Source organism: Penicillium angulare (assembly GCF_028827245.1).
Source record: "Penicillium angulare strain IBT 27051 chromosome Unknown utg000001l_segment0_segment0, whole genome shotgun sequence".
NCBI lineage: Eukaryota > Fungi > Ascomycota > Eurotiomycetes > Eurotiales > Aspergillaceae > Penicillium > Penicillium angulare.
In genome coordinates, this window is record NW_026623160.1 from 1,486,426 (window position 1) to 1,511,261 (window position 24,836).

The following is a 24,836-nucleotide window of genomic DNA, read 5'->3' on the forward strand; positions in this document are numbered from 1 at the left end:
CTGCCCCCATATTCTTACTATTATTATCTCCAAGCTGCCCCCCGTCGCTTTTCCTCCCTAGTTTACCCTTCAATTCCGTCAGCGAATTCCTCTAGGGCTGGATATCCTCACGAGAAAAAGAAAAGAGAAGAAAAAGAATGGCGTCTTCCGATAAGCTGGCGTCCCCAATCTCGTCGGCCGGGCCCTCGGAGGCTCCGTTGGATCATGACTCGACTTTACGCGTCGCGAAGTCTGTCTCTTTGAGCCTCGGCACTGAATCTCTCCTGGTCGCCGGTAGGTCAGCTTCCAGCGCATATATACAATGGACTTGAACGGCTGCTAACGGGTGAAGACGACCGCCCTCACAAACCGGACCGTGGCTGCTGCGGACTGATCTCTTCAAGTAAGCTGGCCCCGCCGACGATCTAAAGTCAATCGCATTGTACGATACGAAAAGCTAACCTGTCGCTTTTCTTTCATGCAGAAGCAGAAACGAATACAAAGAATGCTATCTCCCTTTATAATGTTCTGGATGCGCAAGTGAACACATCCGATCTCGTCATCACATACGCCGCTCCTTCGAAAAATGAAGAGGTTACCGTGACATCTCTTCAATACACCATTGGCGATGAAGAAAGGAACACTGTCGAGAAATGGGTTAATGCGCTATTGGAACGCTCTTACGAGAATTCGCTACACAAAAAGCGACTGAAGGTGTTGATCAATCCGTTTGGTGGACAAGGCAAGGCTGTCAGTCTGTATGAGAAGTATGCAGCCAAGGTGTTCGCCGCGGCGCAGTGCAAGGTGGATGTACAAACTACGGAATACCGAGGCCAAGGCACGGAAATCGCTGAGAAGATTGATATCAATGCCTACGATGCGATTATCTGCTGTTCAGGCGATGGTTTGATGTTCGAAGTGCTGAATGGACTGGGCAAACGACCCGATGCGCGACTAGCGTTGGCCAAATTGGCAGTTGGACTACTCCCAGGTGGATCCGGAAATGCATTGACCTTGAATGAATTCGGTACAACCACCAATGTTTCAGTCGCAGCATTGGGTATTGTGAAGGGCGTTCGAACACCGTTAGATTTGATGTCTGTCTCTCAGAAGGATTCGCGGGTCCTTTCTTTCCTTTCTCAATCTTTTGGTATCATGGCCGACACCGATATTGGTACTGATAACATCCGATGGATGGGTGACAAGCGCTTCGTGTATGGATATCTAGTCCGCTTGATATCAAATGCGACATTTCCATGCGACATTGCGATCAAGGTCGATATCACCGACAAGAAGGAGATGAAGGAGCGTTATGCTAAGCTCGCGTCGCGCGAATGGAATGCATCGGCTGATCAGAGGCGCATTGAGGAGGCAGAGTTGTCTCCAGCGTTGCCTGAGCTCAAGTATGGCGGAGTTTCTGACGAGGTTCCTGCCGACTGGACCGTTGTTCCGGGTGAAAATATCAGTACCTTCTTTGCTGGTAACATGCCTTCTATGGGCAAAGACAACCAATTCTTCCCTGCCGCTTGGGCCGATGATGGATTCATAGACATTATCACGCTTGATAGTACTATTCCTCGTCTCCGTACGCTGAAGATGATGGACCAGGTCCCCAAGGCTGAATTCTTTGATAGGGAAGATGTGAATTATGTCAAGGCTTCTGCATATCGCCTTGTACCTCATCTGAAGGAAGGCTATATCAGCATTGATGGAGAGGAGATCCCCTTCGAAGCCTTCCAGACTGAGATTCATCAAGGCTTGGCCACGGTTCTGACCAAGACTGGGGCCGTGGAGGTACCTTTCGGTCCCTAATGGTATTACATACATTTAATACCTCTTCTGTGTCGACTTTTCTGGATTTTCTTTTCCTGCTGCTTCCGGTTTTCAACATTTGTCCAATACCCTTTCGCGGAGCGCTAGCGCCGATACAGCTATTGCTGTCACTTTCTGTTTGCACGTCTTTTCTCCTTGGATCTTAGCTGTGCTGATTAGATTCCGAAGGCGTGTGAGCGACTTATCACGTATATGTACAGTTGCTCTCGTGTATTTAGCTGACTGATATTCATATGAGCATTTTCTCCCATCCCATACTATATTTTATCATTCATGGTTTTGGATCTTCAATATGAAATGTATTGGCAGTATAAACTTTTGTAGGTGTATTCATAGTATCGCTAGGAAATGCTGTACATTAAATTTCAAACGACATGCCTTGTAAGACATCTATTCATCAAAACCACCCCACTCGCCATCGCTATCGACCTCCTCTTCAGGGTCAACACGAACTCTCCAACCCCACTCAATTAACCGGTCGTCATCCAACGCCTCTGACGCCCTTGTTCGCACAGGTTTATACGGACTCTCAGCACGCAACTTCTCCAATGGTTGCAACAGCAGCTCAACGGGGATATCTCCCTGAACCTTGCGTTCACCTTCTTCACCCTCAAACTCAAGCACCTTCTCCAACTCATCGATCCAAATATCAGCGACATGGTAGCGCAATCCATCCGGACCATGCGGCATAGGAATAAAATCGCTCTCAAGATCCTCTTCGGGCTGATCAGGATCGAAGTTAAGGGGACACATAGGTCCATCCTCAATTATATCAATATAAGCCGAGAGATCACCCCATTGTCCATCCAGCTCGGCATTTTTCTCGGTGCTATCATCAACTTGCTCCTCCGCGGCCTTCTTCTGCTTCTTCCCCTTGCCCTTCTTGGTCGAGTCTTCACGTTTGCGCTTCTTGCCATCGTCCTTTGTGTTCTTGTGGCCCTTTACGAAGATCTCAAATGCAACGCTCACATAGCAACGGATCAAGTAAAGGTACTTATCCAATCGCATGCGGTCAATGGAATGCCAGTCCCGGCCGATAGTGATCCAGAAAGCACGCAGGAAGCGGTGTAAAGTTGCGCGGGGAAGAGTGGGGACAAGAGAGTATGAGAGAGCGCGGGCAAGAGCCTGTTGAGTGAGCGGGCGATCGGAGTGGTAGACACCTGTAAGTTGTATAAGTATTTGCTTGCGACTTTGGAAACGAAATATATTATCCATGGAGGGGCATGGTTTCCTACAAAAAAAGAGACCCTTCCAGAGCTTGACCATGTCAAGGAGGCTTAGATCATTGCGCGAGCGCAGGAATAATGAAAGTGATTCGAGGGCTTTGTCGCGGATTTTCCGGTCTGTAAGATATAGCATTAATTTTCTTGCTTTTGGGCTTAGATTTTTGGCGAACGGGGGAAATTGCATATGGGGTACTCTTACCGCTTGATGCGAGGTCCCTAACGAAGGGAGTCTTCTGAATATCCGCCATGGTGATTGTCAATTGCGGATTGGTTCGTTGCAGCTCTTCGGGATGCGATAAAAAATAATTTTTGATACGGACGATGGGTGTTTGCATGGTTTGCACGGGAGCTGGAGTATCTAACCTGATTGGTTGAAAATTGGAGCCTCAGGTGTCACTGACTGTTCCTATAGTTCAAATCAAAGTGAATTCATAGTGTAATTAAATTGCACGTAGCTCATAGTATATTTGCATGAAACAAAGATTTTATCTATTATATTGCTGGTTTCAAAGATTTATTACTGAATCTTGCATCCGTTGTTCACTCAAATCGAGCAAAACAAATTATTGCCTCATTCGTGTCTCCTCTCTCAAAAGGTAACATTGAAGTTTTAGGAACCCGCAATGTTGACATCATGACTCTCAACGCGACCAAATAAGAAAAGAACTGCCCTGGTTCCATTTTTCGAGGCCCTGGTTCAGGAGAACGGTAGTTCATGAAATTTGAAAACTAAACTTCCTCCAGCCGCGATCCCTTGCGCTTTTGTGGTACTCGAGGAGTAATTCACCACCTCACCCCGGTCTCTCTTCTTTTACATCTCTACCTGAATTTCTGAAGCCTCTCTGAGAATCCACCCACGAATTCCTCGGTCAACATGACAGAGCAAGATGAGGTTTCTGAAATTTCCGAGGCGAGTTCTGCCCCGGACACATACCGAATATCCCATGGCAGCTCTGAAGCATTGCCGCAAGATGATCGGGCTGTATTCGAGCACATGCGCCCCGAGGACCGCGATCAATTGAGCCGAATAGCCTCCAATTTCCCTCGCCATCAAGCGGGTGATTCAGAACTCAGTGGAATGACCACCGTCGAGCGCAAAGACACGCTAGAAGATGTCGCACTAGGAGACCCCGTCCTTGACCCTGCGAGCGAGCAGTTCGACCACTACAAATGGGCTCGGATGATGCTGAAGCTTATGGACCGAGAAGGCGTTCCTCTGCGCAAATCCACTGGTGTGGTATTTGAGAATCTCAATATTTCTGGCTCCGGATCTGCACTACAGTACCAGAACAACGTGGGATCGGTTCCGCTAGCTCCATTTCGCCCTCAAGAGTATTTCTCGTTCGGAAAGCGCGTGCCACAGAAACAAATATTGAGGAACTTTGATGGTGTCCTTAAAATGGGGGAACTACTTATTGTTCTCGGTCGACCTGGTAGTGGCTGTTCTACTCTTCTCAAGTCTCTTACTGGGGAATTACACGGACTGAAGGTAGGGAAGGAGTCTAATATCCAGTTCAATGGAATTCCCATGGAGAGAATGTACAAGGAGTTCAAAGGGGAGGTCTTGTATAACCAGGAAGTTGACAAGCATTTCCCCCATCTTACTGTTGGCCAGACGCTTGAGTTTGCTGCTGCTGCTAGGAGTCCGGCGAATCGGCTCCATGGGCATTCGCGAACGCAATATGCTCAAAATATCACGCAGGTTGCTATGGCCGTTCTTGGTTTGAGTCATACATACAATACTAAAGGTATGTTGTCTGATATAATATGGGGACATCTAGCTAATACCTCTTCAGTCGGCGATGATTACATCCGAGGCGTCTCTGGTGGTGAGCGAAAGCGTGTTAGGTATGTTACTATTCTCTGGCTTGCCTCCGTGATGTTAGCGATATTAATGATGTTTCTAGCATTGCTGAGATGGCTCGTATGTTCATATTCCTCTCCCTTGACCTTACTTCCCCCAACTCACCTTCTCGCAGTTTCCGGTGCCCCAGTTGGTGCATGGGACAACAGTACTCGAGGACTAGATTCCGCGAGCGCTCTGGAATTCGTCAAATCTCTACGGGTATCCGCAAATCTTACCGGCAGTTGTCATGCTGTGGCCATCTACCAAGCATCCCAGGCAATCTATGATGTTTTCAACAAGGTCATTGTGCTTTATGAGGGTCGTCAGATTTTCTTCGGGAGATGCAGCGAAGCCCGCGATTACTTCATCGAGATGGGCTGGGACTGTCCACCTCGACAGACAACAGGGGACTTTCTGACATCAGTGACAAATCCCTCCGAAAGAAAAGCTCGAGATGGGATGGATGATAAGATTCCTAGAACTCCCGATGACTTCGAGAAGTATTGGAAGAAGAGCCATCACTATGCGACTCTGCAAAACGAAATCTCACAGTACCACGAAAACTTCCCGCACGGCGGAGCTGCTGAGAAGGATCTTTATGACACAAAAAGACAGCGACAGGCAAAACATGCTCGCCCAAAAAGCCCTTATGTTATTACCATTCCTATGCAGGTTCGCCTGTGTGTAAAAAGAGCATATCAACGGTAGGTGTTTGAATGCAACCAAATAATATTTTGTGTCCTTCTATCTAACTACGTTTCTAGTATTTGGAATGACAAACCGGCTACCTTGACAACTGTCATCGGTCGGATCGTCATGTCTCTAATCATCGGGTCGATCTATTTCGGGTGAGCTACATGTTCGCTCTACTTGCGAATTGACTATTGCAGAGATTAATTATCTTCTCTTTTTTCAGGACTCCAAACGCCTCTGCTGGCTTTCAAAGTAAAGGAGCTGCATTGTTCTTCGCTGTTTTGATGAACGCACTCATCAGTATCACCGAGATCAATTCGCTTTACGATCAGCGGCCTATCATCGAGAAGCAGGCATCATACGCCTTTGTACACCCCTTCACAGAAGCTCTGGGGGGTATCGTTGCCGATATCCCAGTAAAATTCGTGTCGGCAGTGGTCTTCAACATCATCTTCTACTTTTTAGCTGGACTGGTAAGCTACAGCTATTACAAACCACTGCTTTCTTTCTAATTCTAACCAAACTATAGCGCTACGAGCCTTCTCAATTCTTTATATTCTTTCTCTTTACTTTTCTCAGTACTCTTGCCATGTCGGGAATCTTTAGAACTCTTGCTGCCTCTACAAAGACGCTTGCGCAGGCCATGTCCATGGCCGGAGTCATTGTGTTAGGAATCGTCATCTACACAGGATTCGTGATTACAGCACCCGAAATGGCCAAGATTCCTTGGTTTAGTTGGATTCGCTGGATTAATCCAGTCTTTTACACCTTCGAAGCATTGATTTCCAACGAATTCCACGGCCGCCGATTTGAGTGTTCTTCGTTTGTTCCAGCTTATCCCAATCTTTCTGGTGACTCGTTTATCTGTTCAGTTCGAGGTGCAGTCGCAGGAGAACGAACAGTGTCTGGTGATGCCTACATTGAAACCCAATACTCTTACTCATATGGGCACGAATGGAGAAACCTCGGCATACTAATCGGCTTTTGGCTGTTCTTCACGGCTCTTTATCTACTTGCATCAGAGTTGAATTCTTCTACCTCGTCAACAGCCGAATACCTCGTGTTTCGAAGAGGCCATGTACCTGCCCAACTACGTCACCTAGAGAAGGGCGGTGATAGCTCAGCACAGGTGGCACCAGTCGTCGAAGATTCCGGAAATAAGAAAGATGACACATCTGCCATACCATCACAACACGATGTTTTCACATGGCGCAATGTTTGCTACGATATTCCGGTGAAGGGTGGTGAACGACGTCTACTGGACAACGTTTCTGGATGGGTAAAACCAGGCACTCTCACTGCCCTTATGGGTGTCTCGGGGGCTGGAAAGACTACATTGCTGGATGTTCTAGCTAAACGTGTCTCAATTGGTGTCGTGACAGGTGATATGCTGGTGAATGGCAAACCTCTTGATACAAGTTTTCAAAGGAAAACAGGTTACGTCCAGCAGCAGGATCTTCATCTTCCTACAACTACTGTTAGGGAAGCCCTTCGCTTCAGCGCAATGCTACGCCAGCCGAAGACAGTCTCCAAGAGCGAAAAGTATGAATACGTGGAAGACGTAATTGATATGCTTGGTATGCAAGAGTTCGCAGATGCTGTTGTCGGCGCTCCTGGCGAAGGCCTGAATGTTGAGCAGAGAAAGCTCTTAACTATTGGGGTTGAGCTAGCTGCTAAGCCAGCACTTCTAATCTTCTTAGATGAACCTACAAGTGGGTTAGACTCGCAAAGTTCTTGGGCTATCTGCTCTTTTCTAAGAAAGTTAGCCAAGCATGGGCAAGCCGTTCTCAGCACTATTCATCAGCCGAGTGCACTGCTGTTTCAAGAATTCGACCGCTTGTTATTTCTTGCAAAAGGAGGTAAAACAGTTTACTTTGATGAGATTGGAGAGCAATCGCGGACTTTACTAGACTATTTTGAGGGAAATGGGGCTCGAATTTGTGGCTCGTCGGAAAATGTAAGTCGCTTCCAAGTCTCTAATCACTTTGGTTTTAACCGATTTATCAGCCTGCGGAGTACATGCTGGAAATTATTGGTGCTGGAGCATCTGGAAAAGCCACGAAAGACTGGTCTGTTGTATGGAACGAAAGCAAACAGGCAAAAGACGTACAGTCTGAACTTAACCGAATCCACGAAGAGCGAGTTTCTGCTACAGGCAATGAGAAGTCCACTGAGCAGAGTGAATACGCTATGCCATTTGCGTCTCAGCTGCTTTATGTCACACATCGCTCTTTCCAGGCTTTCTGGCGCGAGCCTTCTTACGTCTGGGCAAAGATCTTGTTAGCCACTCTATCTTCACTGTTCATCGGCTTCACCTTCTTCAAGCCAGACAGCTCATTGCAGGGCTTCCAAGATGTCATTTTCTCGGCTTTCATGCTGTGCTCGATTTTTTCCACCATGGTTCAGTCCATCATGCCAAAATTCGTGGTCCAGCGATCTCTCTATGAAGTGCGCGAGAGGCCCTCAAAGGCCTATTCATGGGCTGCATTCCTTATCGCAAATGTCATAGTTGAAATACCCTATCAAGTATTTGCAGCAATCATCGCATGGGCCTGCTACTACTATCCAATCTACGGAGCAGAACAAGAATCTCATCGTCAAGGCTTGATGCTTCTCTTCGTCATGCAGTTTTACATTTTTACATCCACCTTCGCGGCATTGGTTATTTCTGCTCTTCCAGATGCCGAGACCGGTGGTACTATCGCAACTCTCATGTTTATCATGACTCTCACGTTCAACGGTGTTATGCAACCACCGAGCGCTCTGCCTGGCTTCTGGATATTCATGTATCGCGCCTCGCCACTCACGTATCTGATTGCCGGTGTGACAGGCACGGGCCTACATGGTCGATTAATTCACTGTGCAACTGCTGAGCTCAGTGTTTTCAACCCCCCAAGTGGATTGACTTGTGGTGATTACTTGCAACCATATGTCAGCGCTGCTGGGGGTCAGCTTTACAACCCTGCTGCCACAAGCAATTGCCAGTACTGTCAATTGTCCAATGCGGATCAATATCTGGCTGCGAGCAATATCTGTAAGTTGATTGGTTTCTATCGGGGCTGAGGATTTCTCTTTTGATTTTACCAAGGATTATGCTAATTATAATCTGTAGACTACAGTGAACGCTGGCGTAACTACGGGCTTGGATGGGTTTACATAGGTTTCAACATCTGCGGTACAGTGCTGATGTACTACATGTTCCGGGTCAAGCATTACAACCCTACTTCCTTGGTTCGTGGTATCGGCCGGGGCGCCTCATTTCTTTGTCGTGTGTTCAAGCGTCGATCAGGAGAGACACCAAAAGGAAAAGAAGCAAGCAACGGTCGCCTTGTTTGAGAAGCCTACACAAAGACGCATTGTGACATATGTGCTATTTTAATGGTTATAATTGTGGGAAATATCTTACATATCTTTCCAAGTTTCTTCTTCAACCTTGTTCCCAAGTGACTTAATGTCTGTAATGCCACTAGCTTTATGTACCCCTGAGTAGTTGAGATAGATACATAGAATATTAGGGAAGCTAAAAAAGACGTATGAAGACATGTAGCCATCTAATTTAGGCTCCAACAGCTCTTAAGAGCCTAAAATTTGATCTGCAGCATCTTTAATGCAGGGGTGCCACCTTGTATCGAGTGCATCTGTAATAGAAGCAATCAATCTTGCCGGTCTTCCCCCAAAATACCAACACAATTCCATCCGCTTCATAATAACACAGTACCAAGCCAGAAGAATCAATGCTCCAGGATGTCTCACAAAGATCAAATCATAAAACTCATTATCAAGACGCACACACCAAAGACCCAGAATATTCCATGTGCTCACGTCAGGCTTGATAGTCTCAGACTTCATATAAGCAAACGCATCAGCCAAGATGCTTGCTCCATCCCGATAAACTGAAATGACCTTCTCCGACCAAGATCCATCTTCTGGGATAAAACACATAAACTTTTCTAGATAAGGAATCTTGCTATCACCAACATCAAGCTCAATTTCCCATGCATCAGCCAAAGCAGACGCCGGTCCCCTTTCAATCTGCTCCCAGACCTGATCCAGCATCTCACAGCCGACTCTAATAAAGTGAAGCCATTGAGGAAGAATAAATTTATTTTCTTTCGGACCATCTGCCGTGTCATTAATCAGGAGAAGGGAGTTTTGGCCATTATCAAGTTCCGTTGCGAAAGAGAATACGACGAGCAAATATGCAAATGCCATTATTGCATCACAGTTCTGGGGCGTAGGGTGTTCGAGCTCACCCCGGAAGAGTGGGAGTGCCGTATCTTGGTGGGTATAGGCTCGTAGAACGTACAGTTCACGTTGAAGCGGGTATATATGCGCCATATGCAGTGCTGTACAGGCCAGGATACCATGTATCAGAAACTGATGGCAAGATGCAAGGTCTGCAACAACATTAAGCCAGACTTTTTCTGTCTGATTTCTTTTAGAGAAGCTTTTATATGATGAATAGAAATAGTGCTCTAGCATTAAAGAGTCGACGGCGTCTAGCCTATAGCTGTGCCGCATCTTTTGAATACAGCCCGATGCATTTGGGAGGCTTTGTGAGCTTGGCTTCAACTGATTGGGGCCATCGGTGGTGAAATAGCGCAGCGAATTGCCTCTGAAGAAAGTTTGTAAAGGCGCCGGTGTCCAATCATGACTTGGATTTCCTTTAGATCCGTGCTTGGAAGGCCAGTGGGTCTCCATTCGTTTTATGGAAGCGCACAGATAATCGCAGCCCGGTGCCCGGCATCTCCATCCCTGTTCAAGGGGGAGATATGGCATCGGAAATTCATTATCTGGGGGACTTGATACATCCTCGGGGGCTTTCAAAGCAAAGTTGCTTGCATATAAAGTGTATGGACGTCGTTGCTCGTTTTGGAGACGATGGATATCTTTTAAGTGCCGAGCAACGCCTCCCGGCTTGATGGCATGCCGGCAAGCCGTGCAAATTAATATTTCGTATATAGGAAAGTATTTGAGGAGCTCCGGAGGCGAAGGGAGATTTTTGTTAGGCGCATCCTTAGACCTAGTGGCGGATCGGGATTGGAGCGAATCCCCACTCCGCACGGCGGGCATTTTCTCCTGAAGTTCGAATCAAACCAGGTCGCGTAATCAATCGGGCGGATTTTAAAAACGGTTTCTATGGGCTTCTTTTCTCCAGTAGCCAATATTTCGTAAATGGACAAAAATAAGGAGGAGGGAGTAAGAAGTGAGCAGGAATATCGAGGCTGACCAACGCTCTAAAGTGGGTCTGAGCTAGCATATAACAGCCAATTATACCTCATATATCCAGCGGTGCCGTTCTTCGCTAAAACCGATCTTCCAAATGTGGAGTCACAAGGCATGAAACCCCACGAGCTAAGTCTCAAACACGGTCATAAAGAATTCGTAAGCCCATTATATCCGAGCAAATCAGATAGAACTTGTCTGCCTTGAACTTGGTCCAATCACACGGATTCATTTCGCCGGTCCCGTTCTATTTAGAAAATGTTTTACACCCGGTGATAGCTCTATATCGCCTTGATGGACGCGATTTGACTACCAAGACTAGCTTTTACAGGACTAGATGTATTCGAACTTCGTTCCGTCGGGGTGATATTCTGGCCGAATATGAGATTTATTATCATTGATCGGCGGGTCTAAAATGTATAAATATTTAGACATTCGCGTTGGTCCTATCGCGGTTCTACCTACCTCCTTCACAAGTCTTTGAATAATATCTTGAATCTCAAGATCCCTGACCAATTTTTCAACATGTCAAAAAGCTTTCAATCCAGTATCCTAGTGACTGGTGGCACCATCGGACTAGGGTATCAGTGTGCATTAGCAATAGCCCGCGAATGTCCAACTCACGAAGTCATCATCGCCTCACGAACCGACAACGGCGCCGCAGAGAGAATCAATAAGCAGCTTAACAGCTCTAATATCCGATTCATGAAACTTGACCTCTCAAGTCTCTCTCAAATCCGTAAATTTGTGACGAACTGGGAATCGAAAAACCTCCTACCAATCTCCTCGCTTGTCTTCAACGCCGCTCTCCAATTTCCCGGTGCAGCAGAATACACCGAGGATGGGTTTGAAAAGACATTCGGCATCAACCATGTAGGACATGCACTTCTGTTCTCTCTCCTCAGACCCCATCTTGCCGACACAGCTCGAGTCGTCATCACGGGAAGCGGCACGCATGATCCCGCACAGAAGTCAGGCTTGCCTGATGCTTTTTACCACACTGCGGAAGAACTCGCATCTCCAACTTCGAAACACACGAGCAGCAATGGTCGCCAGCATTACACAAATACCAAATTGGCCAATGTGCTTTACATGTATGCACTGCATCGTCGGTTCTTGAAAATAAATGCGAAAACCGGAAAACATTGGACTGTTACCACGATGGATCCTGGCTTGATGCCTGGTACCGGACTTGCACGCGAAGCGAACGGATTTGTAAAGTTCCTTTGGTTTCGAGTCTTGCCGCGTCTTATTCCCCTTTTGCGACTGCTTATTTCACCAAATATTCATACGGCTCAGGAATCGGGAGAGGCATTGGCGATATTAGCTGTTGGGTCGGATGTTGAAGGTGTAAGCGGTGCTTATTTCGAGGGTAAGAAGAAGATCGAGTCTAGTAAGGATAGCTATGATGAGGAAAAGCAGGAAGATTTATGGAATTGGACTGTTAATGCGGTTGCTCGCGATGAGGAGAAGGTGGACTTCAAGCTGGATAATTTTTAAGGGGTGGGATTTGTCTGGGTTTGTATTTATAGTATTTCCAGTGACCCGCGTTTAGTCTGGCCTCTCAGGTTCAACTTGAAGATAATCATTTTGTGAAACATTGGAATTCGACAGGAATAAGTAGGGAAGAGACCGCTTCACACTTGCAAGGTTAATATATATTGTGCTACATTTTGGAGCCCTGAAAATACCTAGGTAATTAAGACATATCCATGGATCCTTGGGGGAAAACATATGATGATTGTTAAGTATTAGTAATCTCATGAGAAGTGATGATAAAATGAGCCAAGCATGTATTCCTACACAATTTTAATGAACAGTGACTTAAAATCTACGATCAGGATGCCTGATAGTGTGTTGTTATCTTTGAATAGCCTTTAATAGCCTTGGATCAAGATCCACTACATGAACTAGCATCATTGGTCTAGTGGTAGAATTCGTCGTTGCCATCGACGAGGCCCGTGTTCGATTCACGGATGATGCATTTCTTTTTGCTTTAATTGTCTATCTGTACAATGCCAATTTATTCTGTTGAGTCCTTTTTTTTTACTCGTTGGCGCATAATACACACTTCTCCTGCTATGGTACGAATTGGTTGGATGAGATATATTATTAGACAAATGGTTGCTTCTTATTCCTAAGAAGATCATCATGCTAAATAGAGAACATATGTCGAAGCGTCGCAGCGCGAAGCCATGCAAAATTGAACAGGGGGTATTGTGCAAAGAGGAGATGATAAACGCCACAACGCTATAAAGGGGAGATCTGAGACACGAAAGATAGAAGACAGAGATCGATCAAGTATGATCGGTCTGAACCAAACCATAAGGGTGCAAGTATGAGTGCAATCAATAGCCATGATCATGATCTTGAGGCCTGAAAAGCAACGAGGGCATTGATAACATGACCAGTCTGCCAGCCCTGGTCAACCAAGGACTTGTTCTCCTTCAACATATGACCTAAATAGGCAATGCGAACCTGGTGGTGCATCGGAACCTTCGCGCACAATTAGTTCAAGAACCAGTGAATCAACATAAACATAACCAGCACACTCACATCAGCCTTCTCCTGCACCTTTCTCGCCAGAAAACCCACGCTCTGACTCTTACCAACCAACAGCACCAGGTCCCGACCACCATCACTCAACCTAGCTACCACGCGGATTAAATCCCGCTCACGAGTCTTCCCCTTCTCGTCTCTCCGCCGCTCCACATCCGCAGCAGACTGTATGAGTTCATCCCCCGACGCATCATCCACAGCCAGCTTTCCATCCGAAAGTCCGTCTTCTTGTTCTTGTCCCGAATCAACGGCTTGCTTCGACCGCGCCCGTGACTCCTCAACCATATTGCTCGGATCACTCACAATGCACTGCGGAAGCCGATACAGTACACCTTGTTCATCGTAGCATCCCTCACATAGATCGCCCGTTGGAACAGTTACGCCCGCTGCATCGATGATGCTTTGCGCTGTTGCGGTTTCGCCTTCTTGAATGAGGGAGATGGCTGTTGAGAGTGCGGCCCAGATCTCCGGGCGTCCTGTGACGCGAGTATCGAAGAACTCGGTCCGTTCACGGTCAAGATCGACGCGCGTCCAGATGCGATGCTTGCTACTCCATATGTGTGGGCGGACGGGGGTATTGTAGTGCTGGTCTAATGGGAGGTTGGTCGTGCGACGGGGTGGCGGGTTAGAGTCATGTTGGTCGGGTTGCGCGATGTGCTCTTGTATTGAAGAGGGAGAGTCTTGTGAGGTGTCGTGGTTATCACGCGATTGGATTGAGGCACAGCAGCCCTGTAATTAGTTAGATCTTGTTTTTTCTTTGTTGGACGTGAGGAGGTGCGGAGATCGGAATTTGGGGTCAGGTGGTACGTTGAGATGCAGGAAAAAGATGCAACCTTTTCAAGGTTTTCCTTGTTCACGCTGGAAAAAAAACATAGTCTGGTATAGATCAAGTACTTACCATGTTGTAGACAACACCGGCGCTCCATACAATTAGGAAGAGGGGAAGATGCGGACGGAGAGGGGTGGGTCGAGTCGCCCGCGGAATTATTGAGAGGCTCTCACTAGAGCAGAGAGCTTGGGGTCCTTGAGGATAAGTCCTAGAGTACACCAAAAGATATTAATTGATACCTATTGTATCCGACGGAGAGAATTCAATGGCAAGTCTCTAAAAGATAGGGCTGTTTATCATAATATCGCTATATCATTATTGTGATACAATAATATTACACTGTATGGCCGGCTTTTATCTTAGCGATCTTAATGTATAGCAACAGAGAAGATTACGGTGAAGAGTGGCAGAAAACGATGAGGATATAGTGCAGGTTAAGTAAATATTCCTTGAGAAATATACAGAAAAGTGGGTGAAGAAACACCGGTCGAGACATTCCACGAGTCTTAGGCTTTGGACTAAGCATTTGGGCTTACTCCATCCTGTTCCTTGTCCCGGCTGTAGTTGGATTGGCTATAAATACACTGATTGGGCTGCCTGATCCTGGTACATAGTTATACGTTTGTGTATCCTTGCTTACATAAGATAAAAATAGGTAACTTATTAACTTTATTCTTCATCTTCATCATCGCTGCCAAAAATTGCTTTGAAGATATCATCACCTGGTCGTTCTGCCTCGATGGCCTCGTTATGCTCAGGCTCCACCGGTGGTGGCGCAGGCTTTGACTGGGCGCTGCCTTCACCCGAGCCGGGGACGGGCTGACGCCCTGACTCAATCATAATCATGTTCATCACCTCTTGTGAAACCAAATCTTTAGGCCCCGCGTCAGTCTGATACCCACCAGACTGGAAGCGAGTGCCAGGTCCTTTCGAACTTCCAGAAGAAACGCCAGGGTCAAGCTGAACATGCTCGGGGGGTTTTATATTGAATCTTTTACAGAGCAATCTCGTAGGAAAGAAGGTAGTCGTACTTCGAGTCAATTGCCCGAACATACCAACTTTGGCGGCAGCCACCGCGGGATCATCGAGTTTCTCGGAGGGTCGACTAACAGGGGAATCCGATGAGTCGGGTGCATCGGATGCAATCTTGGGCCCTGAAGAGGCCGATGTAAACCGGGATGCCATGACACCGGACATGGGCTTGAAAACTTCGGCTGCCCGAGCAAACTCATTCATCTCGGTCACCCATTCATCGGTGCTAGAACCCGGTACTCGGTCTGGTAGAGTATCGCGAAGACCAGCACGAATTTCGATAAAGGTCCGATAGCGAGACCGTTTGTTTTCATCTTCTGAGTAAGGCATCCAACCACTGACACCTCGAGTTAAGGCTTGAACAGCTGTCTGTTTGTCTAAATTTGGAACAAGATCCCAGAGATCCCTTCGTCGGTCGGCTTCTGATAATTCGTATCCCTTCGGGGCCTTTTCACTCATTGCTGGTGGTAGATTTGTATTTCCAGTGAGATTTGCAATCCGTTCCCGGGCCTCTGGTGTCATCCAGTCGAAGATTGATTTTCCTGGTAATTGAGTCTCGCCCAGAGCTGCAGCTCTGGAGGTGGGATTGAGAGTAGAAGCTTTTGCCGCATCTGCCGTAGAAATATATGATGCACCTTCAGTTGTGGGTTTTCTGCAGGATGTCCAGCCCTCAGGAATTTGTGGAGGCTCATATTTTTTGTCCGAGATCGACAAGCCGGACAGACTATCCGCCAAAACGAATCCATCTAGTGGTAATCTTCCGTCACGACATTTTCTGAACCCCCCAGCACTGCGAGCTGCAGCGACCTTTTTAGATATAAAAACGGGCTTGGCGTTGAGTAGCGGATTTGAGGATGCGCTTGTTGGCTTCGCCTCTTTTGTTTTCTTCTTCTTGCCGCCAATGCTCTTATTATATGAAATCTGTGGGCCAAGCGAGTAAGGGTCTTCATCATCCGATCCTGTATCATTGAGAATACCCACGCCAAATCCACTGCGTTGTTGAGATTTCTTCGCAGGTTTCTTTTTGTTCGACAAACGATCCCCAAAGAAAGAGTCATCCTCTTCCTCTTCGTCGTTATTTTCCTCGCTAGGCTTTTCGAGCTGTGTCTCACCTAGAAAACCCAAGCCCTTGTGATCTTTCTTTCGTATAAACGCGACCATCGGCGGATTCTCCGGTGCAAAAAGGTATGTCTCCTCCGATGCGCCCGTCGTAGCTTTTTCCCCTAGATCAGCTTTGCGTCGAATTTTTGGCCCAATGCCCTGCCCTTCCCTCCAGCCCATTTTCTTTAACAGCTTCACTCCCATGGTCTCTCCGCCCGTCTTGAGCAAGTCCATGAAACCTGCTCTGCGCGTAGGATCCGCCTCTGTTGAACCAAACCCCGCAAAGCCTTCCGTTGTATTCAAAATGCGCGATTCATCCTGTTCTCTTAGATCCTCCTCATCCATGAAGTCCTCCGCTCGTTGTTCGGCCTTTTTGGCATCTCGGGCGCGATTCTGACGTGACGAGACGAACGTCGCAGGGGTCCATCCTTCTTTCGAGCCAACCGTATTGAAGTACCTTTGAGATGTTAGATGGTGTACATGCGCTATACCGAGGAGAATAAAGCTTACCCTGCACTAAAGCCACCGGTAAAAGCACCGTGGAGTCTCTTTCTCCCCCGCTCGTCGGTCACCTCCTGCTTCCAGATGGGCTGGTAGGAGCCATCGTCACGCGATCCTTCCTCTAGGGGTGGTAGAGGAGTTCCAAAGAAAGCATAGGGTGAATGAGACAGATCAGCCTCGTAGGCGGCGCGAGGACGCTTTGCGGCCATGCTTTCGAGACAACATTTGAAGATGAAGATGTTCTTGATTCGCGGAGATTAGCGCGGCGGAGGTGGATGTCTTGGCACTGACACCGATAGCTGGAGCCAATCACGGCCATGCGAAGTATAGAGGGACAATCTCAAGATTCTTCATCGCAACGTATCACAACATGAGATTAATGGCCATATTTTGTAAGCTTGGCTGAGTGTTTTTGAAGTAGTAATTTAATGGGTATCGCTTTTTCAACTTGAAATCTTATCATGCCCTGCCTCGGGCTTTTAGTTGACTGTGGCTAAAAGTTACCGTATAAGTATTCAGATGTTGTGAGTTGGCGTAGTAGTGCCTATTTCTATTTGATATATTCAGATCATGATGTAATATACATTTTAAATCTTCGAAAATTCTGCACTGAAAGGGTAGTCAATGAACCCTTCTGGTGACTTGGGCTTATAAAACTGAGTTCTGTCGTACTGCTCCAGATCGAGGCCGTGTTTTATACGGAATGGTAGGTCTGGAGTAGAAATGAAATAGCGACCAAAGACCACCACAACCTGATAACCAGAATAGTCCTTCTCAACCACTTTCCTAGCAGTGGCAGGTTTGAAACCACCTGCGAGGAGGATAGGTCGTTCAGGACCCCAGGCTTTAATCGCCCAATCCAGACTATCACTGCTTTCGATGTCCGTATTTCCAGAAACCCGAGACTCTACTAAATGAATATAGGCTAGGTCCAGAGTGCGGAGTTGATTGATTAAATGGGTAAACTGAGGCACTGGGTTCGCCATGCCCATGCCCTGGAAAGTCGACCAGGGACTCAAACGTAAAGCTGTACGATGAACGCCAATCGCATTGACCACTGCCTGAACTGCCTCGACACAGAAGCGAGATCGTGCTTCAATTGATCCTCCATATCCGTCCTCTCGCTTGTTGGAGACGTCCTGGATGAACTGGTCGATGAGGTAGCCATTCGCACCGTGCAGCTCGACACCATCGAAACCCGCTTCGATAGCATTTTTTGCTGCTTGGGCATAAAGGTTCACAAAATCCGTGATATCAGATTCTGTCATCGCTTTCGCTGGTAATTTGGTCTCATCTTCTGGAATCGCACTTGCGCTCAGTCGCTCAATGCCCTCTTTTTCGGAGATGGAAGGGTCAGCAGAGCGACCGAGAGCCCAGAGTTGACAAAATATGTAGGATCCCTTGGCATGTACTGCAGCTGTAATCTTCTTCCAAGCTGCTATCTGTGCAGCATTGTAAATGCCGGGAATGTTGGGTCCTCCACCAGCACGAGCATCGATGAAGGTTCCCTCGCTCACTAGCAAAGTCCCAGGGAACGAACCTCGCTGTGAGTAGTAATCGGCGACAAACGGAAGAGGAACATGATCATCGTCTGCTCGAAATCGAGTCAGCGGAGCCATTGCTATCCGGTGGCCCAGGGTAACTGGGCCCACCTGTAGTGGCTTAAAGAGAGGTGACTCTGCGCTCATCTTTAATTGAGATATGTGACGAATGACACAAGCTATTGGGGTATTTGGCTTGAATGTAGAACTTGAAAAAAAAGAATATATAGTTTGACATAAAACGCCAAATAACTTGAATTAATAATCACCTCTGTGGGGTTCTTCAGGGCCGCAGAATCGCCGTGATTGGGTTGGAGATGATACTGTATACCGCAATGAAAAAAGGGATCCATAATTTGCCACAAACATTTTATTTCTAAGCAAGAATCACGGCAGATAAGACGGCAGATCGACACATGTACAGTAAGTACATGAACACACATTGACTAACGATAAAAGGAGATGAAAAGAGAAAAAAGGATGACTAAGAAAGAATAATGAGATTGAAAAATCAACAAATCTTTCATGGCGAGGACTTGATTTACCATAAGACAGTTGAACTTGTTTCTACAAGCCTCATGCTATCAAAGGCTTGGAAGCTAGCAAGAGAAGAAATTGGTTTTGCTTCAAACATAAGCATCACAGTCTGACATATAGAGTCATATTTTCTTGTGGAGGTTCCTTGACTTCTAGATAGATATGAATTGTTTAAATATTATGAGAGTATCTCATTCGCCGTTCTGAATCTAAATTTCGACGATCTATGATTTTTTTCTTCACTGAGAGTATTTGGTCGACTATTTGTAAGGTGAGTGTGGAAGTAAAGCTGCTACCTCTTCATATACGGAGAAAACAATGCCACCACTCAGTAACAATCGGCCTAATCGCATAGAGCTGCCTTTCCAAAAACCTCGAATTCCGTAATCGCGGAGCACGCTACGAACGGCCTCGCCAATACCAGCTCCCTGAACACTCTGGGCTCGCGTCTTGATTGTATCAAACGGTTGAGTAGCATAGACCGTCACCACACCCGCCAATGCTCCCATACTGAAATTTGTGTATACACTCGGCGCGGCACCTTGCGATTTGGCGACTTCTTTAAGAATATTGTATGTTCCCATACGCACAGCAGATGTAGCAGATTGCTTGATTGTGGTAGAGACGAGGCCGCGATATAGTTCACGGGGACCGTGATCCCGAACTAATATAGTGGCGGCATGTAAGCTGGATTGAAATTGTCGAGCATTTTTCGCATCATCAATTCTACCAACGAGTGTTTAATGAGCTTCTCTTCACGATTATCGGGGATAATTCACTAACAAGGCAGTCTTGATTCTTTCAGTTGGCGTGACAGCCACAAAGCTCTCGACGGCACCAGCAACCATTCCGGCCAAAATGCCACGTCCTGCAGAAAGTGTTCCACGATCATCGGCCAAGGAATTCCGGATAGTGTCGTATGATAGAAAGCGCACGGCTGCTTTCGCGGTGGTGCCCTATATCGTGTGAAAAGTGTTAAATGCTTCCCAATATTTCACCATCGCGATAAAAGACTAACAATGACAAGAGTGGAGCATCCAGTATACAATGCTCCAGTCCCTTCTTTTTGAGCAACCTGAAGGATTACTCGTAGCGGATTTGAGGGACCGGCTTCGACGCCATGTTGTAAGAGCTGCACACGAGTTTTTGAATATTCAAAAGGGTACTAGAGATTTTAGTATTCTGGATTATCATTCATAGATTTGTGATCAGGCGTGTTACCGTGACTGCTGCTTCCACACCCCCTGCCACTCCTCCTGCAACTAATGAGACCCACTGCGGGGTGCGTTGCTACAGGTGGTTAGCATACTTCGCTCCTAACTAAGGCTTCCTGGACTTGAAGGGAAACATTTACTTTTTGTGCGTTTGCGACAGCAGTCCCGGAGGGAGGCGTATTACTTGCCTCCATGACTGTCAAATTTTAATTTTGAAGATTGAATTTTTTGGTCAAGAAAATCGCGATTGGGGTTAATTTATTCGGTCCAACTCCGAAGTTAAAGTTATTGGCAGACGGAACAGAACTTCCCGCGGAGAAAAATAATTATATAGCCGAACTCGGGAATCCGCTCCTCCCGGATTCTGACCGGAGTCAAACATTTTGAACAATTTTTATCCATGGGAGGCACAACTGCGTCCAGGGCCCGCAGAGCTGCTAAGGCGTGTGCGTTTTGCAAGCAGAGGAAGTTGCGCTGCGATAACGAGAAGCCGACTTGCTCGAGTTGCAAAGGGCATGGAAAAGAATGCGTCTACATAACGGGCCCGGAAAAGCCAAGGCCGTCCAAGGCACGCCTTTCTCGTTTAGAGGCAGAGAACTATCAGCTGCACCAGCGACTGGCTGCCATTGAGGCTCAGTCGGAAGAAGGAAGTAGATCCGCGGAAGCCAGTGAGGATCAGCCGCAAATTGAAATGCAAGAATCGTCCGTCGAGGAGGTCGTAAGACGATCAGAAGCTGATCAGAGTCGGTCTGCTGTATCGCGAATATTTATTTCTGCCAATGGCGATTCGAGCTATCATGGGCTCACGAGCACTTTATTTGACGATGCGCCGATGGACAGACGCAGCCAGATGCGGCTGACCGATCCTCAGGTCCCCGTGGAGCATATTAAAAAGCGGTTGATGGGGGAAGCCGCTTATCAGCGTAGGTCAACTTTCTCCATGTGATATACATGAAGCCTAATTATGGTGTAGGGCAATTGGAGATAATGAACATGCGGGAGGGCAAGCTGGACTTTGATGGAGTCGACCCAGAGCTAGGCATGCACTTACTGTCGTTGCATTGGAACCGCCAGCACCACTCTTTCTTGATCACCTATCGCCCAGCTTTTATGCGTGATATGGCCAATAATGGGCCTCACTTTTCTAAGCTCCTCTTGAATGCAATATACTTTGGAGCTTCGAAGTTCAGTAATCGACCCGAGGTACGTCGAGACCCAAACGATGCCCGGACAGCGGGATGGATTTTTCGCATGAGAGTCAAAGAACTCCTCGGAAGTGCTCTCGATCGCAGTGAGATCACTACAATACAGGCACTGCTAGTAATGACCAGCTCCCTATTTGCTCTAGGTGATGAACGAAGTGCGGCGTGGTTATATGCCGGTACAGCCTTTCGAATGATTATTGACTTGGGAATGCACGTGGATGCCACGATGCTGAGAAACATGCGTCAACTTTCGGATGAAGATCTGGAAATACGCCGTCGTGTATTCTGGGGAGCATTTGTGGTCGATAAGGTCCAAGCGCTATATCAGGGCCGGCCTGCAAGCCTGCAGGACTTTGATACAAAAGTTTCATTGTCTTTTCTAGATCATTTTGAAGAGCTGGAAAATTGGCAGCCATTTGCATACTCAGATGTGCAGTCGTATCTTGGATCTCCCGCTTATAGTGTGTCTACGTTCGCCGAGCTATGTAAACTTTCTTTGATCCTGAATGGTATTTTGAACAAAGTTTACTCGGAAAGAAGCTCAAATCAATCGCCACATGAGCTTCTTGCTGCTTTGGCCACGTTGAATACACAACTACACAGCTGGCAGTGTGGACTTCCTGGTCATCTTCAATTCAGCAATAATGCAACCCAGGCCACGCCACCACCCCATGTTCTCTCACTTCTATCCTTATATAACGTTTTATTAATTATCCTGCACCGACCTTTTGTCGCCGAGGGGCATCTTCACACTACAGACCCATCGGTAGCAGTCAGCTCCTTCACCACTTGCACGGTGGCTGCAAACCGCATTATCCATCTTCTTCGAGCTTATGACCACGCATTCTCAATCAGGCGAGCCCCATATCTGATATCATACGCCACATATGTCGCGGCGACGATACACGTCCGCGTGGCGGCGCAAAGAGAGGGTGGAAGTCAGGCTCATACCAGTCTGCGGACCTGTCTTGACATATTTCAAAAGAATAAGGAGACTAACTATGCTGTGCGACGAGCTGAAAATGTAATACTGCATTTAATGGATCGTATGGGGGTGGAATTGAACGACAGCCCTTCGGAACTGAGTGGATATGTGCATATTGAGGCTGCAGAAAGTACTATACCACAATCCAGGGACCCGAGAAATCTTCAAAATGACAGGTTACTGGGTCCAACGGCTCCAGCTGCTCTCACTCAAGTTACCCCAGAGATAGAAGTATCTGAGTTGGATATGGATATGATCATACAAAGCTTCATTCGGCAAAATGGCAAGCCTGCTGAAGCGCAGCAATTTCACGAGGCCGCTAATAGCAACTTTCCAGCCTCAGCAACAGTTCCTTTTGGCACACCCGGGGTTTCAGCTCCGGCCATGTTGCCCGTTCACGATGATGCATTTCCAATTGAGTACATTGATGAAGATATGTTATTCGGGTTCAATGGGTCACCTAGAAACGGAATGCCATATGATTGATATACCCAACACAACATACGTTTCATCATGTGGAAGAATGAGTGGTACTACGCCAGAGCATGCATCTACTTTCAAGTTACTGAGATATGGTATGAATTGAGATGAGCGTGATTCATAAAAATAGCCAAACTGGACATGCGCCTAAATTCAATGTATAATTATTTGTCTTCTTTCACCCCCGATAAAATACATTACCCTCGAAGAGTCGACGGGCTGTCCTAAAAACTGCTACATTATCCACATGGATCTGGCCTTCAAGATCGAGGCCCAGCCGTGTCTCTGCATTAATCACACCGGCTGGGTGTCTAATGCTCATCGGTAAAGGAGCCGAAATTTCCTGCCCCTCAACCGATATCCCGTGTTTCGGCCATCTATTAAGCTCTTTCTTACCAGAAATGTCCCATGCAACAGTTCCATGAATTGACATAGCCGCACCAATGCATACTGCACCAGTCAACTGTAAACTTGAATGGACTTTTCCCATGGTGAAAGCAAGAACTTGGATATCGGCATCCATGTCATCCTGTGCCACCGGGGATAGGAACGCAATTTTCGGAGTGCCTCGGACTTGTCCGGCTGTCTTCAGATCTGCAGCAAGCCCGAAGCGCACAGCTCCTGTACGGCGGATATCCTCGACAACAGACAGGAACTCGGTATAATTTGGATCCATCCAAGGCAAGTAGTCTTTGGCAGACATCGAAGATGCATCGACTAGCACGAAGGGATTCGCAGCGTCCACTAAGCTAACCCGCACAGAAAAGGTTCCCACAGAGGGAGAGTAAACAGTGAGCGTGTCCTTTGGTGCTCCGCTGGGGAACATCCGACCGGTCATGCTACCCCCAGGATTGAGAAATGCGACCTTAATAGGACTAGACGTTCCCTGAACCCCTGGAATGGAATAATCACCATCCTCTCGGAACCTTCCATCTGGCGATATCTGGATTGTTTCAACGATTGTCTGTCCAGTATTGGTGTTAAAGATTCGAACATCAATCTATATATACCGATCAATAATTTATACTTCAAAAGATATGTTCAATGATAAAAAATTCTCACCTCTGACTGGCCCGAATTTGCTCTTACAATTCCTTCATCAAGTGCAAATGGTCCCACTCCAGAGGCAATGTTGCCACAGTTCCCAGTCATGTCGACCTTGGCTTGATCAGGAGCCACCTGGATAAATGTGTAATCGACATCGATACCTGGGCGTTGAGATTTCGCAATCACGGCTACTTTGGAAGTTGTGGATGTAGAACCTCCAACTCCATCGATCTGTCTTGCGTTTGCACCCACAGAGCCCATAGCGGATAGTAAAATTGGCTCCCAGAGCTTGGTGGATACCGGGAGGACTTTTTGGTGGATGAAGAGACCCTTTGAAGTGCCCGATCTCATCCATACGGATGGAAATGACTTTCTTGTTGATAAAGAAATATATCCATTGTGATGAACATTCTGAATCATGGAAGATCCCGCTGTAGAAACCGAAGTCGTGCTAGTAGTCATGGTACTGTTCGAATTTTGGGTGTTTTCTATGAACAATCTTTCGGGCGCGGGCTTTCAGCAGATAATACTATTCGAGTAAATGATCTATAATGAACGGAACTTTTCTTGTCTATATATAAATAAATATTTTATTCAGCAACTCGCTTGTGCTATCTTAATGGAAAACTAAGTACGCGTGTTTCCCGCCGTCATGATCTCCATGCCCATGGCATTTGATCTTCCGCGGATGCGATCCACTACACTGGATCAGAAATCCCACCCTTTGCTACAGCTGGTGTTTTCAAAGTCCTTCATTTCCGTTTATATTATGTTACAATACATATTTTTATCGACCTCACCATACACATTTAATGATATCGAGATATATCAATATTGATATTACTATGTAAATCTACTAAAAACCGATCAAATTCATAATCTAATTTACTAAATCTTTGCAATATATCTGGTTTTCATGGTTCGTCTTCCACAATTGGGTCACCTCTATGGTGAATGGCTACCTCGCGATGACCGTCAAAATAATTTTCGGATTCTGCCGTT

At 46.8% G+C, this 24,836-nt stretch overlaps 11 protein-coding genes across 11 annotated transcripts; 4 read left to right on the forward strand and 7 right to left on the reverse strand.

Annotated features, from left to right (window-relative positions):
* Window positions 1–137: 137 nt before the first annotated feature.
* On the forward strand, window positions 138–1,791 carry N7478_000510 (uncharacterized protein; the record flags this gene model as incomplete). The annotated part of the gene is made up of 3 exons (XM_056916725.1): window positions 138–273; window positions 332–382; window positions 464–1,791. 3 exons carry the CDS (start codon window positions 138–140, stop codon window positions 1,789–1,791), a joined length of 1,515 nt encoding a protein of 504 aa, XP_056784605.1.
* A 411-nt stretch (window positions 1,792–2,202) lies between these two features.
* Window positions 2,203–3,286, reverse strand: N7478_000511 (ribosomal RNA processing 1 family protein; the record flags this gene model as incomplete). Its single annotated transcript, XM_056916726.1, has 3 exons — window positions 2,203–2,972; window positions 3,048–3,155; window positions 3,238–3,286. 3 exons carry the CDS (start codon window positions 3,284–3,286, stop codon window positions 2,203–2,205), a joined length of 927 nt encoding a protein of 308 aa, XP_056784606.1.
* A 626-nt stretch (window positions 3,287–3,912) lies between these two features.
* N7478_000512 (uncharacterized protein) lies at window positions 3,913–8,913 on the forward strand (the record flags this gene model as incomplete). The annotated part of the gene is made up of 9 exons (XM_056916727.1): window positions 3,913–4,786; window positions 4,835–4,886; window positions 4,946–4,962; window positions 5,018–5,588; window positions 5,649–5,732; window positions 5,801–6,050; window positions 6,107–7,534; window positions 7,585–8,611; window positions 8,690–8,913. The coding sequence occupies 9 exons, from the start codon at window positions 3,913–3,915 to the stop codon at window positions 8,911–8,913; spliced, it is 4,527 nt and encodes a 1,508-aa protein (XP_056784607.1).
* Window positions 8,914–9,150: 237 nt separating this feature from the next.
* Window positions 9,151–10,650, reverse strand: N7478_000513 (uncharacterized protein; the record flags this gene model as incomplete). The annotated part of the gene is made up of 1 exon (XM_056916728.1): window positions 9,151–10,650. The coding sequence occupies one exon, from the start codon at window positions 10,648–10,650 to the stop codon at window positions 9,151–9,153; it is 1,500 nt and encodes a 499-aa protein (XP_056784608.1).
* Window positions 10,651–11,328: 678 nt separating this feature from the next.
* Window positions 11,329–12,303, forward strand: N7478_000514 (uncharacterized protein; the record flags this gene model as incomplete). Its single annotated transcript, XM_056916729.1, has 1 exon — window positions 11,329–12,303. One exon carries the CDS (start codon window positions 11,329–11,331, stop codon window positions 12,301–12,303), a length of 975 nt encoding a protein of 324 aa, XP_056784609.1.
* An 861-nt stretch (window positions 12,304–13,164) lies between these two features.
* Window positions 13,165–14,263, reverse strand: N7478_000515 (ubiquitin domain-containing protein; the record flags this gene model as incomplete). Its single annotated transcript, XM_056916730.1, has 3 exons — window positions 13,165–13,299; window positions 13,360–14,091; window positions 14,261–14,263. 3 exons carry the CDS (start codon window positions 14,261–14,263, stop codon window positions 13,165–13,167), a joined length of 870 nt encoding a protein of 289 aa, XP_056784610.1.
* Window positions 14,264–14,860: 597 nt separating this feature from the next.
* N7478_000516 (uncharacterized protein) lies at window positions 14,861–17,144 on the reverse strand (the record flags this gene model as incomplete). The annotated part of the gene is made up of 3 exons (XM_056916731.1): window positions 14,861–16,781; window positions 16,835–17,067; window positions 17,139–17,144. The coding sequence occupies 3 exons, from the start codon at window positions 17,142–17,144 to the stop codon at window positions 14,861–14,863; spliced, it is 2,160 nt and encodes a 719-aa protein (XP_056784611.1).
* A 268-nt stretch (window positions 17,145–17,412) lies between these two features.
* On the reverse strand, window positions 17,413–18,513 carry N7478_000517 (alkene reductase; the record flags this gene model as incomplete). Its single annotated transcript, XM_056916732.1, has 1 exon — window positions 17,413–18,513. The coding sequence occupies one exon, from the start codon at window positions 18,511–18,513 to the stop codon at window positions 17,413–17,415; it is 1,101 nt and encodes a 366-aa protein (XP_056784612.1).
* Window positions 18,514–19,163: 650 nt separating this feature from the next.
* On the reverse strand, window positions 19,164–20,311 carry N7478_000518 (uncharacterized protein; the record flags this gene model as incomplete). Its single annotated transcript, XM_056916733.1, has 5 exons — window positions 19,164–19,629; window positions 19,687–19,859; window positions 19,922–20,068; window positions 20,125–20,193; window positions 20,258–20,311. 5 exons carry the CDS (start codon window positions 20,309–20,311, stop codon window positions 19,164–19,166), a joined length of 909 nt encoding a protein of 302 aa, XP_056784613.1.
* Window positions 20,312–20,517: 206 nt separating this feature from the next.
* Window positions 20,518–22,793, forward strand: N7478_000519 (uncharacterized protein; the record flags this gene model as incomplete). The annotated part of the gene is made up of 2 exons (XM_056916734.1): window positions 20,518–21,040; window positions 21,091–22,793. 2 exons carry the CDS (start codon window positions 20,518–20,520, stop codon window positions 22,791–22,793), a joined length of 2,226 nt encoding a protein of 741 aa, XP_056784614.1.
* A 172-nt stretch (window positions 22,794–22,965) lies between these two features.
* Window positions 22,966–24,296, reverse strand: N7478_000520 (uncharacterized protein; the record flags this gene model as incomplete). The annotated part of the gene is made up of 2 exons (XM_056916735.1): window positions 22,966–23,787; window positions 23,850–24,296. 2 exons carry the CDS (start codon window positions 24,294–24,296, stop codon window positions 22,966–22,968), a joined length of 1,269 nt encoding a protein of 422 aa, XP_056784615.1.
* Between the last annotated feature and the right edge of the window lie 540 nt (window positions 24,297–24,836).